Source organism: Salmo trutta, chromosome 33 (genome assembly GCF_901001165.1).
Source record: "Salmo trutta chromosome 33, fSalTru1.1, whole genome shotgun sequence".
Taxonomy (NCBI): domain Eukaryota; kingdom Metazoa; phylum Chordata; class Actinopteri; order Salmoniformes; family Salmonidae; genus Salmo; species Salmo trutta.
In genome coordinates this window covers 3,458,371-3,472,544 of record NC_042989.1, presented here as the reverse complement: position 1 = coordinate 3,472,544, position 14,174 = coordinate 3,458,371, and the positions used below count along the sequence as shown (strand labels likewise).

The 14,174-nt window shown below is 41.6% G+C and overlaps 1 protein-coding gene across 1 annotated transcript; it reads left to right on the top strand.

The window, feature by feature from the left end:
• Nucleotides 1–21: 21 nt before the first annotated feature.
• Nucleotides 22–13,912, top strand: fuca2 (alpha-L-fucosidase 2). Its single transcript, XM_029729434.1, has 7 exons — nucleotides 22–345; nucleotides 565–752; nucleotides 915–1,254; nucleotides 7,710–7,920; nucleotides 8,489–8,679; nucleotides 12,405–12,513; nucleotides 12,792–13,912. Exons 1-7 carry the CDS (start codon nucleotides 152–154, stop codon nucleotides 12,927–12,929), a joined length of 1,371 nt encoding a protein of 456 aa, XP_029585294.1. The 5' UTR covers nucleotides 22–151; the 3' UTR covers nucleotides 12,930–13,912.
• The last annotated feature ends 262 nt before the right edge of the window (nucleotides 13,913–14,174 follow it).

Genomic DNA, 14,174 nt, shown 5'->3' with positions numbered 1-14,174 from the left:
CAATGAGCGGAGTCTATTGTTTTTTTTAGCAAAGGTGTTCCTGTTTTTCTCATGTGATTAATTTACGGAAGCATCATGTGATATCAGCAAGCTATTTTAGTTGCAAAACTCAACTGAACGCTGCTTTCGGTTACCTGACTTCGTAGGAGTTATGGCTTCTTCAAAGTTAGCCCTCATTTCTGTCGCACTGCTCCTGATGATTACTGTATGCAGTTGTAAATATGAGCCTACCTGGGAATCCATCGACTCCCGACCTTTGCCAGAGTGGTATGACCAGGCCAAGTTCGGAATATTCATTCACTGGGGAGTGTTTTCTGTTCCAAGCTTTGGTAGCGAGTGGTTCTGGTAAGCTGTTAGCCTATACTTTTGTGCAGTACAGAAAGTAATAAGCTGTTTCTTCATCATTAGTCCTACTTTAAATGCACAATCTACATTTCCTGCTGTGGTCAATTCAATAAATGATATAAATTACTGAAGAATTTAAATGCTTTGATCAACTGTACCTCACTCCCCAAGCCCATATTTAAAAAAATGTTTTATCATTTGTGTGGATGTTTATTCCAGGTGGTTTTGGCAGAAGCAGAAGATAAAGCCCTATGTTGACTTCATGCAGAAGAACTATCCTCCAGACTTCAAGTATCAAGACTTTGCCCCACAGTTTACAGCTGAGTTCTTTGATGCCAAAGAATGGACTGACATCTTTGCCTCATCCGGGGCAAAATATATTGTCCTCACCACGAAACACCATGAAGGTGTGTGTGTGTGTGTGTGTGTGTGTGTGTGTGTGTGTGTGTGTGTGTAATGCATTGTCCACTGATAAGCTGTAGCCATTTTAATAAAGTAATACATATGATTCCACTAGATTAGTCCTATAAAAATGTATTTATGGTTTATTGTTATTATCCTATCTGCAGGCTTCACTCTGTGGGGTTCGGAGAACTCCTGGAACTGGAACGCAGTGGACGTGGGTCCTAAACGTGACCTAGTTGGAGAAATGGCTGGAGCACTCAGAGCTAACAGCGACCTGCGTCTGGGACTGTACCACTCTCTGTTTGAGTGGTTTAACCCGCTTTACGAGCAGGACGCTGCCAACCTGTACACCACCAACCTCTTCCCCACCACTAAGACGCTGCCCGAGCTCTATGAGATCATCAACAAGTACAAGCCGGAGCTGCTGTGGTCCGATGGAGATGGGGATGCTCCTGATAAATACTGGAACAGCACCGGATTCCTGGCTTGGCTATACAACGAGAGGTACAGTCATAGAGATAATAGACAGAATCTACCACACTCCCAAAACATATTGGTTAAGGTGCTAGGGTCAAAATGCAAAACTGGAGAAAGCAGAAAAAATCTGCACACTACCAGTTGATGCAAATTTCGGTAACTCTTCATTTTAAGGGGTCCTTATTAGTGTAATTACACTGTAACAAGTATTGTAGTTAATTGTAATAACTCATAGTTACACTGTATTAACATGTAATTGGTGGTAATTGCAGTCTAATGCTTGTTACAAATGGACAAGTTTCCACTAAATTCATCAATTTAGTGTTTAGTTTCTTCATTGTTGCATCAGATTCAGTAATAACTGTCACAAGGTTGTAATCTCTTGTGGACAGATGTTCTGGGTGTCTGAGATTACAAAGGTTGGATGCTCAATGGGCTCTAATTAGCTACCCGTGAATGGGCACTCTTCAAAATGTTGTTGCTAGGACTTGCCCCCCAAAAGTGTACCATCTGGGTTGACTTTACAAAACAGATCAGAAATAGGTCAACATTACTAACTGGGGCCTACCGTATGGGTGTCATCCCAGATTCTAATAATAAAAAAACGTATATTTAATGTGTACGTTACCCATTATAACAACGTGTACCTCCTTGCCATCCAAGTGATCCACAAGTACACCACAGAGTACATGTAATATCTGCATAAGTACAATGTAATTACTAGGTGTTACACTTCATTTTAAGAAGCTAAATCCTGTGTATCTTGAGGGATACTTACTTGTCATTTAATATGTACTTATATAGTACATTACCCATCCTGACAACCTGGCCCTTATTTTAAGGCTTCCGGAAGCGCCATCCAAGTTGGAGGATAGACACACTAGTACACCACAAAGTGCATGTAATATCTACAAAGTACAATGTAATTACTAGGTATTACACAGGATTTAGCTAGTTAAAATGAGGTGTATGTTGAGGGGTTGTTTACTTATATAGTACATTATCCATCCTGACCCTTATTTTAAGGCTTCCTGAAGCACCATCCAAGTGAGAAAATAAACTCACTAGTACAACACAATGTAATTACTAGGTGTCCATACTTGTAATTATTGTGTACCTACAAAATAAGTTACCCATTCTGACTATCTAATCATCAGCTTCTGAAAGCGCCATCCAAGTGAAAAAAATAAACATAATAATATACCACAGAATACATATCTGTAATATCTGCATAAGTACAAGGTTTTCGTTAGTTCTTACCAGGATTTAGCAATTTAAAGTGAAGTGTAACTTTTTATAGTTACCTATGGGCAATTTCTATATAATTACTCATTACCATATGAAAATACCTAGAAACAAAAGATGAGCTTCAACTTTAGTCAACTTAATTGCAACATGTAAAAATACCTGACACTTCTTACAAAATAATAAGGAATTGTATCGTTAGATTAATAATTAGATCAAACAAAGGCGTGTGTGTGTGTGCCTACTCAATAACATAAAAAGAGCTATTTTAGTGGTGACTCAAATCTGTAGCCTATAGTATAGTGAGTAGCCTAGATGGCTAGCTAATTTAGAAAAATGGGATTGTCTTTTCCTTTTTAACAATGGAAATCGCAACTGTCTCTGACGATCTTCATCAGTTTTTTTTCTTGTAAGCATTTTCCCATCCTGGAGTCAGATCTTGTGGGAATCTATGGTAGAGAAGGAGAATGTATGACAATTTAGCGTAGACACTATACATTTTATAGTTGAGGCATATAGCTAGCTAGGCCTAGCTAGTTGTGTTATCCAGTTAGCAATAATAGTGCTTGTCTTGACACAAATGGCTAGCTAGCTAGTTAACGTTAGCATGCTTGGTGTGTCACGTTATACCCTTGGGGTACGGATACTCTGAGATCAAGGTTCAGGGAAGATGAGCGTCGAGCCCAGCTAACGTTAGCTAGCAACGTTAGCTAGCGAGTGGCGACCATAGCATATTTGCCAGCTTTAAGTAGCTAGTTAGCTAATCCCCCAAAAATCAACAGATTGCATGGAAAGTCTATTCTGTATATAGTAATTAGCTAGTTAGTCTAGTTGGTAGGCCCAACAAAAACGCCAGCTAACAATTGCTAGCTAGCTACATTTAGCTAACTTTAGCTAGCCAACACTAGGCTAGCTAGCTAGAAAACCCTAGCTAACTAACCGAGGTAAAGACAGTTTCAGGTTGGATATTCGACGGATATTCACGCTTTCAAACCTCAATAGTTTTCAAACCACTTGAACCACAGACTCCAAATAAGTGTCACGATGTTGGAAAAATTGCGCACAACATTGCACAGGTCTTATTTTCACGATTTGGACATTCATTCGCAAAGCTAATAAACGTGGAAATGTGAGCACCAATTTGTATTCCAAGCTGAATTAGTTAGGGAGCATAAACAAAGTACAAACTTTTTTTACATTTGAATTTCAATAGCTCCTTGGTCATGTGACCTACTGAGGTTCAGAATGTACACTCGGTGGGCCTACACATTGCACACCCTTTAGTTTGTCCATTTTCATCTCACGCAATTTTACATGAATTTTCAATGTTTAGCATTTCAACAGTTCCTTGGTGACGTGACCTACTGACCTCAAACAAGGTTCAGAATGTCCACTGACTACCCTTCTATATTGCACACCCTTTAGTTTGTTCCTTTTCATCTCACACGATTTTACATATGTTTTTCCTAAACTTCAAACAAGGTTCAGAATGTACATTCAGTGGGCCTACACATTGCACACCCTTTATTTTCATCTCACATGTTTTTCCATTTTTTTGTTGTACATTTTCAAATTTAATAGCTCCTTGGTCATGTGCACATGGTCTGTGCACCTGGTTATCCGTCCGCTTTTATCCGCTCAGAAACTAAGTCCCCAACCCAACCTCCACAGCCTGAGAGCTGCCCCTGAGTCCGGCCGCCCCTGCTCGGACTCTGAGTGCTCCCCGCCTTGGGGGAGGCCCCCTTGTGACCTTTTGACTTCCACAGAGTCCCAACCTGACTCACAGTCCCACCAGATGACGGGCCTGGGCGGATGGACGACCACCACCTAGCCCCCTAACTATCCAGAGCCCAATGTCTTATGCCTTCTACCCGCCTGCCTAGGCTCTCTCACACTCTGTGTCTGGCCTCTGGCCCTTCTCTGTGCACCTGGTAACCCGTAAGTAAAGAAGGAGGATGTTGGAGGAAGACGCCTCCATCCCCGACAAAAGCTTGGATCAAGGGCTGACTTTCAATAGATTGCAGCGAGGGAGCTGCTCTGCTACGTACAAAACCTTGACCCAGAATCAGGTTATCTACGAGTGATTTAGCACCAGGTTCCCCACAAACATGCGGTGTGCATCAGGAGAGGGGCAGCAAGCTCAACAGGGTCTTCTTTCCCCGCTGATTCCGTCAAACCCGTTCCCTTGGGTGTGGTTTCACCAGATGGTAGGTAGGGACAGTGGGAATCTCATTCATCCATTCATGCTCGTCACTAATTAGATGACGATGAATTTGGATGCCTCAAGAGACTCGTAATTATCTCCAGCCATTTACCCCAGCTTCATCGAATTTCCTCACTTTGACATGAGGGGGTCACAGCCACGCCGAATGTGGTTTGAGTGCGACCGCGAAGGGTAGCATGCTACGGTCAGATATCATCAAATTGACATCCATTTGAGTCACGCCGGTGGTATCATCAGAGGCTTTGCTGTCTTACAAACTGGACATCAGTTGATGCTACTAACCTTCAGCAGACTTTAACTGTGTTTTTACACCCAATCGATATCAAGTGCCAGCGCAATAGTTATAGGCTTGAGAACCAAATACCCAATGCCGTATCTAGCGGCACCATCGACCGGGTGCCGGAAGAAGCAACAGAAAATAATCATCCCCTTTCCTCACTTTGACATGAGGGGGTCACAGTCACCCCACGGGTGATTTGAGTGCGACCGCGGCAGGTGGGTACGCACCGTTAAATTTCATCAAGTTGACATTCAGTGATCCGTGCCCAGTTGAAACCTAGGCTTCTTCCGTCCGTTTTATGGTACCGCAGCAAATCAATGGCCGTGAATGGTACTACCCACATTAGATGTAGGCCTCCCTCCCCAGACAAGCTGGAGATACCTCTCCCCACTTCGTAGGGCATGAGACAGATCCATGCAACGCCCTATCACTGCAGGGCCAATGGCTTTAGTCTCCGCCTCAAGTCTAGTGAGCGTAGAGGAGACCTCCCCGGCAAGCGCCGTAGCTGGGGAGATCCGCGAGAAGGTACCGGCGCGTGTCCAGAGTTGCCGCCGCCGGACCCAACCCCCCCCCCCCCCCCCCCCCACCAGTCTGCCTTCGGCCCGCCGACGGACACCACCCCGATGAACCCCTGCACACAGCCCCTTGCGAGACCACGCACGAGAGACCGCGAGATGGGCTTCACAATAAACTTCCAGTGGTTGCAAGCGGAGGACGATGGAGCGACTGCTCCCACAGCCGCGGCTCGAGCCCAGCCCCGCTTCACACCCCAGCCCGGCCGACCCAGCCCTTCGAGCCAATCCTTATCCCGAAGTTACGGATCTTTTTTGCCAACTTCCCTTAACTACATTGTTATAACATGCCAGAGGCTGTTCACCTTGGAGACCTGCTGCGGATATGGGTACGGCCCGGCTTGAGATTTACACCCTCTCCCCTGGATTTTCAAGGGCCAGGGAAAGCTCACCGGCCGCCGCCGAAACCGCAACGCTTTCCAGGGCTTGGGCCCCTCTCTCGGGGCGAACCCATTCCAGGCCGCCCTGTCCTTCACAAAGAAAATAGAACTCTCCCCGGGGATCCAGCCAGCTTCTCCGGGATCAGTTGCGTTACCTCACTGGATGCCTCGTGGCGCCCGTCTCCGCCAGTCCGTGGACATTCTGAAAGTAGTTTGAGGTCAGTAGGTCTCATTACCAAGGAGCTATTGAAATGAGAATGTTTGGAGAATGTTTGAAAAATGTATGTAAAATCGTGTGAGATGAAAATGGACAAACTAAAGGGTGTGCAATATAGAAGGGTAGTCAGTGGACATTCTGAATCTTCTTTGAGCCCAGTAGGTCACATGACCAAGGAGCTATTGAAATGAATGTTTACCAAATTCATTTAAAATCGTGTGAGATGAAAATGGACAAACTAAAGGGTGTGCAATGTGTAGGCCCACTGATTGTACATTCTGAACCTTGTTTGTTAATAGGTCACATGATCAAGGAGCTATTGAAATGTAAAAATGTAAATAAATAATTTTAAATAGTGCGAGACGTATATCGACCAAAAAAAGTGTGCAATGTTTGTTTATGCCATCGGGTTTGCTAGAACCAGTTTTGAAAGGTTTTTTTTTTTATGAGTAAAGGTTAAAGAGCTATTGAAATTTGATTTGTCACTATGTTGACGGTCCCTAACTGCTGTTGGTGGACGTAAGGAATACTACAGGTGAATATCCAATCTGAATCTGTCTTTACCTCGGTAGCTAACTACCAATGTTAAATCGTCTAGCACAATTAATGTATCCAAAAAAGCTAAACAAATTGCATGGGAAACTTTCTCTCCTGTGTTTAGGTTTTTGACCTACAACGCATATGTTTCTTTCACGGCAATCTTTCATGTCTGGATTTTGCACACTGACCATCTACTCGACCACCGTTCTTTTCGCATTGTTAAATGTCAGTGTCAACACGTAGGCACGTTCGAGGTCGTCGTTATTTTGAGCGTGTTGCGCAAATGGGCAGATCTTGACATGATGCCTTAATTCCTGGTATAAATAAATAATTGCACCAATGCATCCCATCCAAAGGGAGTGCTCCTCATCAGTGAAACCCTTGCAAGGTTACATGATGGAATAAAAGTTTGTCTTATGACCATTTTTAAATGCATTTATAAACCATTATTCAACCACGCTTAATAGGCTTACAGTTTGGCAAGCACGAATGATTATCTCACAATTTGAACCATAGCTCTTTATTAATGTGTCTAAAAATTGTTAATTGATGGTTAAAGTAATTGTCAATTGCACCACTAAATTATAACTTTTTATTTGTTTGATGTGAACCCGTTTTTTGCCATTGGGCCTGGGCATCAGACTCCAGATCTTAATTGCAGAGGTGTCAAGGAGGTGGTCGGTTTTCAATTGGCTTACACTTATCACGTTTTTTACGTAGGCTGAAATATGGTGCGTTGGGACCGGAAACTTTTTAACATTTGTAACAAGCATTCGTTGTTACACTCCTGTAATTACGGACTGCATTTAACACCAGTTACATGTTATTACAGTGTAACTACAAATTATTACAGTAGTGTCCATTGAAACTGTCCGTAAGTGTATTAACATCTACACCAATGTCTTTTTGAAGTTTCTAGGTCTATTTAATGTGTCAGTTAATGCTATGGAGTATGATGTATGCACCAACGGTATAAATATCACATGCGTCATGATATGATTTCATTTAATGTGCCCCCCCAAAGCCCAGTGCGAGAGACCGTGGTGACCAATGATCGTTGGGGCTATGGCAGCATCTGTACTCATGGAGGCTACTACACCTGCGCTGATCGCTACCAGCCCGGACACCTGCTCAAACACAAATGGGAGAACTGCTTTTCGATAGACAAAGGTTCCTGGGGTTACAGGAGAAACGCTCAGCTTAAAGACTACTTCACTATCGAGCAGCTTGTGGCGGTCAGTTTTAAATGGTTCTGAAAGCACTTTATTTTATGGTAAACAGGAGATTCAGATCCTTAAGATCTCTTACTACCCAATAAAACTTCTTCCACTACCATAACATACTTTTTGTAGCTGAATCAGTCATAATCCTGTTTGCATATGATTTAGTATAACTCATAAACAGCATAATTTAACTGTAAAGTGCACTCAAAGTCTAAAGTCTTGACTTGTTTTTGAAATGCTGCTGGTCCCGTATGTTTCTTGTATAACACTTTACAACAGTTTTTTGGGTAACCTAAATGCTTTACTCTACAGCATGACTTGTTTGGCTTCATACTTCTCTCCTAGACCAATAATTGTACACCACAGTAGAATATGTACGAAACTAGTAGAAATGTATTTTGTTATAGGGGAGACTGAAATGTGGTTACTTTTCCAGCCCCACACAACTAAACTACGCAACGAAATGTTGCTGGGAGCAGTGCAGGGTCGGCTGCATTCCTGCCTATGGAAGATGTTATAATATTTCCTATAGCTGTCATAAAGGCTTTATGACTGTGTACTTGTGTCTTGCGTGATTCAGACGTTGGTGGAGACCGTGTCCTGTGGAGGGAACTTGCTGATGAACGTCGGACCTACGCATGACGGACGCATCGCCCCCATCTTTGAGGAGCGTCTGAGGCAGATGGGTCAGTGGCTGGGGGTCAATGGAGAGGCCATCTACAACACCACCGCTTGGAGGGCCCAGAACGACAGCATCATACCTGGCATCTGGTAAGTTCATAATGATAATAGTAATAGTAACTAGAAATTGGCTTTTTTTTTCATTACGAAAATGTTTTGACTTTCTTCAGCTGTCCAGAAGTAATTTTATGTTAGTGGAAGAAGTTTAGAAGTTTAAATTGTTAGAGGCTATTTGAGTAATTTTTTTTAATGGGTGTAATATAGTAGTGATTTGTATTTTAAATAAAAGTGGGAGAGTAGCCTTGAGTAATTGTAGTCCAGAAGTTGGAGTATTGACTGTGGTAGGCCTAATTGTACATTTTTATTTTACCAGGTTAGTCTCATTGAGGTTAAAGCATTTACAGCATTTACAACATAATACAAAGCACTACAGTTTAGAAACATCAGTTTACATGTTGAACACTTTGGCACATGGTTTTGGGAGGAGTGGTTCAATTAGGGGTCAAAAGCCTCCCAAATCTTTTTACACCACAGATTTAACCTTTGCTTTAAAATAATTTAAGGAGACAAAGCTCCTGTAGTTTCAAGTCCTTTTGTAGCTCGTTCCATGTGGTGTGGTGTGTGGGGGGGGCACAGAGTACTGGAACGCTTTTTTTTACCCAGCTCTGTCATCAAAGAGATACAGTCCTGTGAGTGTAGGCGATAATTGTCAAACAATGACTTAGTCTCCGAAGTGGTAAGGAAGGCCAGCCCACTCCCGAATAGAGGGTGCCGTGATGGGTGAGAGCTTTGGCGTTTGTAACAAGCCTCAGCGCCCCATGTTACAGTGTCCAGCATAATCAAATCAAATTTCAAATCAAATTTATTCATATAGCCCTTCGTACATCAGCTGATATCTCAAAGTGCTGTACAGAAACCCAGCCTAAAACCCCAAACAGCAAGCAATGCATGTGAAAGAAGCACGGTGGCTAGGAAAAACTCCCTAGGAAAAACTCCCTTGAAAGGCCAAAAACCTAGGAAGAAACCTAGAGAGGAACCAGGCTATGAGGGGTGGCCAGTCCTCTTCTGGCTGTGCCGTGTGGATATTATAACAGAACATGGTCAAGATGTTAAAATGTTCATAAATGACCAGCATGGTCAAATAATAATAATCATAGTAGTTGTCGAGGGTGCAACAAGCACGACCGGTGAACAGGTCAGGGTTCCATAGCCGCAGGCAGAACAGTTGAAACTGGAGCAGCATGACTTATTTCGAAAATAAAAACCCAACTTGAGATTGAGCTTTTTCACAAGACCTAAAAGTAAGACAGGTAACAAGAAACCTAGGTACTTGTAAGTTGATGCCCTTTCTATGTGCTTGCCCTGCATGGTGACTATACATGGAAGTTTCATCTTAAATTTCCTGAAAACCATCAACTTTTTTTTATCAGCATTTAAAAGAGACTTCAGCTGACAGCGCTGAGCCTGGACAATAGTAAAGGTACATTGCAGTTCAGCAAAGGCCTTTTTCAGTGTTGCTGCACAACAATACATTTCAAAAATTACATTTTGAGTTAGGTCAAGTCACGATAAAATGGTCAATTTGACTTACGAACACTGGACTACAAACACAACCACAGACAAAGCCTGACATGCTGCCATCTTGGTTTCTCAGTCTACTGTATGTAGATTGAGTGTAATATTATTGACAGTTACTGTTGGTGGGTTCTACAATCCTGACAAGTTTTATCAAATTTGACAAATTGGAAATGGCCGTTGTTGCCCTAAATGGAGTGGCAATTTGACCACAATGACTATTCCTTCACAAACTGTCAGACTAGTAAAGTGTCCGAAATCTGTCATGCCTACTACTTACTAAAACTACATACTGTGTACTAATCGTACTACATACTATTTACAACATACTGTTTAGTAAAATGTGCGTAAAATGTGCTAGGACGCTTAATTAAAGCTTTATCAGCATTTCAGGATCCTAGAACAAGGCCAGAGCCCCACATTGCTATGTTTAGTCTTAAAATATTTTTAATGTTCTGAGAGACATGAGAAAACATGACTATTAACAAGGGGGGTAGATTCTAGAGTTAAGTTGGAAAACAAGCAGGGTTTGTGGAGCTTGTGATGAGGATGCTTAAAGCCACACTTCTTAATCTGTCAATACCCTCAGACTGGGCCACCAACAAAAATGTTAACAATGGAGCAAATGCATTCGATTACCTTTTCACATGCAAATAGCACTTGATTGGCTACCCGGACTATTTGCATTGTGTGCCCCCCCCCAACCCATCTTTTTACGCTGCTGCTACTCCCTGATTATCATATATTCATAATCACTTTAACTATACATTCATGAACATACTACCTCAATTGGGCCGACCAACCAGTGCACATTGGCTAACCGGGCTATCTGCATTGTGTCCCACCCGCCAACCCCTCTTTTATGCTACTGCTACTCTCTGTTCATCATATATGCATAGTCACTTTAACCATATCTACATGTACATACTACCTCAATCAGCCTGACTAACCGGTGTCTGTATGTAGCCTCGCTACTTTTATAGCCTCGTTACTGTATATATCCTGTCTTTTTACTGTTGTTTTTATTTATTTATTTACCTACCTATTGTTCACCTAATACCTTTTTTGCACTATTGGTAAGAGCCTGTAAGTAAGCATTTCACTGTAAGGTCTACACCTGTTGTATTCGGCGCACGTGACAAACTTTGATTTGATTTACACGACACATCTGTAGTTCTTAAGTCATTACTTCGTAGCAAAAGGAGAGTACATCAGAGCAGCCAGCACGCAGGCTCTTTCAACGTGATGGCAAATTCAACACATGACGCTTACTTCCAACAGAAGCACTGTGTGCAGATAAATGAAACCCCCGAAAATCCAGGCAAGGTGGAAAGGGTTAAAAACATTCATGTTCTGAGAGATATATGACAAAACAAAGGTTTAATAAAAAGAGGGGAATAGATTACTGAAATAATACTAACACAGCTGTATCTCCTGATTTGGTAGAATATATTTATATTATATGATTGCTGATTTTGTAAAGCAGAGAAGAAGACTAATATGTCATACTGTCCAAGTTGTTGGAAAAGTGGTCACTGACGCCTTTACTAAAACAGCTGTATCGTTTGATTGGTAGAATATATTTCTGTTCTAATTTTAAGATTTGAATAGCAGAGATAACTATACCAAGTTTTACCTTACATTTTATGTTTGTTTTTCTAGCTTGTTGGGAGTGGTCAAAGTAGCTGATTTGTGTCAAGTCAGTTAAGATGTGTTGGAAGTCACATCTTAAGAAGGGGAGTTTTTAACAAAGGGAGCTTTAGAATGTTGAGGAAATCCCAACACTTACTCCTGCAAAAAGTATAAATGTTACCAAAAACAAGCAACCTAGTCCTGACCAGTCTGCCTCTTTTTAAAGTTTGAATGGCATTTAAAGTCAGTAATAAATACAAGATTTAAAGTGTGCTTCCTAAAGCTAATAATAATAATTTATTATTATTATTAACACCACAGCAGGAGCCCAGAATGACAGCATCACCCCTGGCGTCTGGTCAGTTCTTAGCAAGTAATTTAGTTCCCCGATTTGTGTGGCAGAAAGGATAGGCCTATATGTTCTATGGTCACAGTATGCCTTCCAGACGCTCTCATGACAGGCTTTCGATATAAGCCCACAAAAGGGAACCATATGTTCCAAAACTTGTTTGTCCTCTAGTTTAAATCAAAGTTAACATTTCTTATAAAAAAGAGACAGCTTTTCACTAATAAACGGCTCATTATTGCTTTTGACTGCGTTCCAATAGGTACACTGCTAAACCACAGGACAAGGCCATCTATGCAGTTCTCCTGGACTGGCCTCCAAGTGGATATGTTGTTCTGAATGAACCTGTTGTTTCTACAGGAAAGACTCAGGTAAGATACAGGATCACACAGCTACTTTTTGTATACTTTTTCACATGTAGAATGTGTAATTAGATTGAAAATATTGTATTATTATTTGCGAAAAGAAAATGTATGATATACTGACTGAATGTCCATTTAAATATATACAACCAGGTAGTGTTGGTTGACAGTTTATGAAAGATAACAATGCACCAGGGTTTTTTTTACATCTGGAAAACAGGACCGACTGGTAGAACAACAAGCTACCAAATTTGCAATTCCACTCTGATCACCTGTTATTTGCACAGGTGGTGCTGCTTGGTCACAAGCCACTGTACTGGGAGCCGGTGAAGCCTCGTGGTCTGAAGGTGTTTTTGCCTCAACTGTCTTACAGTCAGATGCCATGTCACTGGGCCTGGACCCTACGCCTGACAGGTGCCGCATAGGAAAGAATGCAGGGTCGTGTTTATTAGCAAAAAAAAATTTAAACAGAAAACAAAAACAAGTGCTTCTTATTGAACAAGTTCAGATAGTTTGTTTGTCCTTTTTCTTCTGTTCTGTGCCTACTGAATGTGACCCAGTTTTAAGCAGAGGGGTGCAGTGCTAGGCCACTGCAGACCTGGCGGGAGGGCCTCAATGTTGGACTAGCTGTTTTTTCTTGCTTCTCAACTATGGGTGCATTTGTTTTGCATTGCCTGGTGAGTTTGCACATTTTAGACCATTCCAATTGTCCTGAAGTGAAACCTCCACCCACCTGGGGCACCGGTCAATTCAAATGAGCACACCCAGTTTATATAACTGTGAGGAAGTAAAAGAGCTTGCAGATCATGTGCCACTCCTTTACAGAAGGGCTATACTTTTGCTTAGACCATGGTTTAAACCATTGGTCTAAAATGGCTAGCTGCTAGCTTTTATCATAGGCCAACCCAACCCAGCCAATTGGCCATTTTAGACCAATTGTTTATCCCATGGTCTAACCAAAAGTTCACAATGGCCCCAGAGTTTTTTTAAGTGTGTGTGGGGAGGACCTATCTTTGTAGAGAACTGATGGTAATTCTGAAACTCAGAGGCCAGTATAGAACCTGAATGTGAACAAAATTGTTTAATCTGTTTTTTATTTTAGTTAAGAAGGCTAATGAAATAGATTTTAAATTACTTGAATAATTCTTGTGATGGGTGTTTTCATAATGATTTTTGCACTTTTTCTATAAGGGATTGATACTGTATGCACTGAAATTGAACATGTGAATTTCAAAGGCTTTTATCAGATTTGTTTTTTGTTTTCAGGATTGTGACTGACCATCACAGCAACTTCTTAAACTAATGCCAATCCATATGTAATTTTTATTAAGAATTGAATGCATTTGATACGTTTTAATTGTGTTGTATGGCTTTACAAATTACACAAATAAAATTCTTTTGAATTGAATTAACCTCTAACTGTTATCATATATTTTGGCCAACAGAATTGTATCCATAAATGCCACAGGTTATTGTAAAACAGTAATGATGCATAGCATAGCCTCTTCCAGTTTCAGATGAGAACAAAGTTTATCGTCTGTCAAATGCTTGGCCGATCAGCGGTACGCGAGCCCCCTCTACTGCCTACCGTCAGCCACTATCAAGCAACATGTGGTAACATGTCTAATGCACCGATGCATGTCACAATTCGACAGACCAGCGCGTTCAGC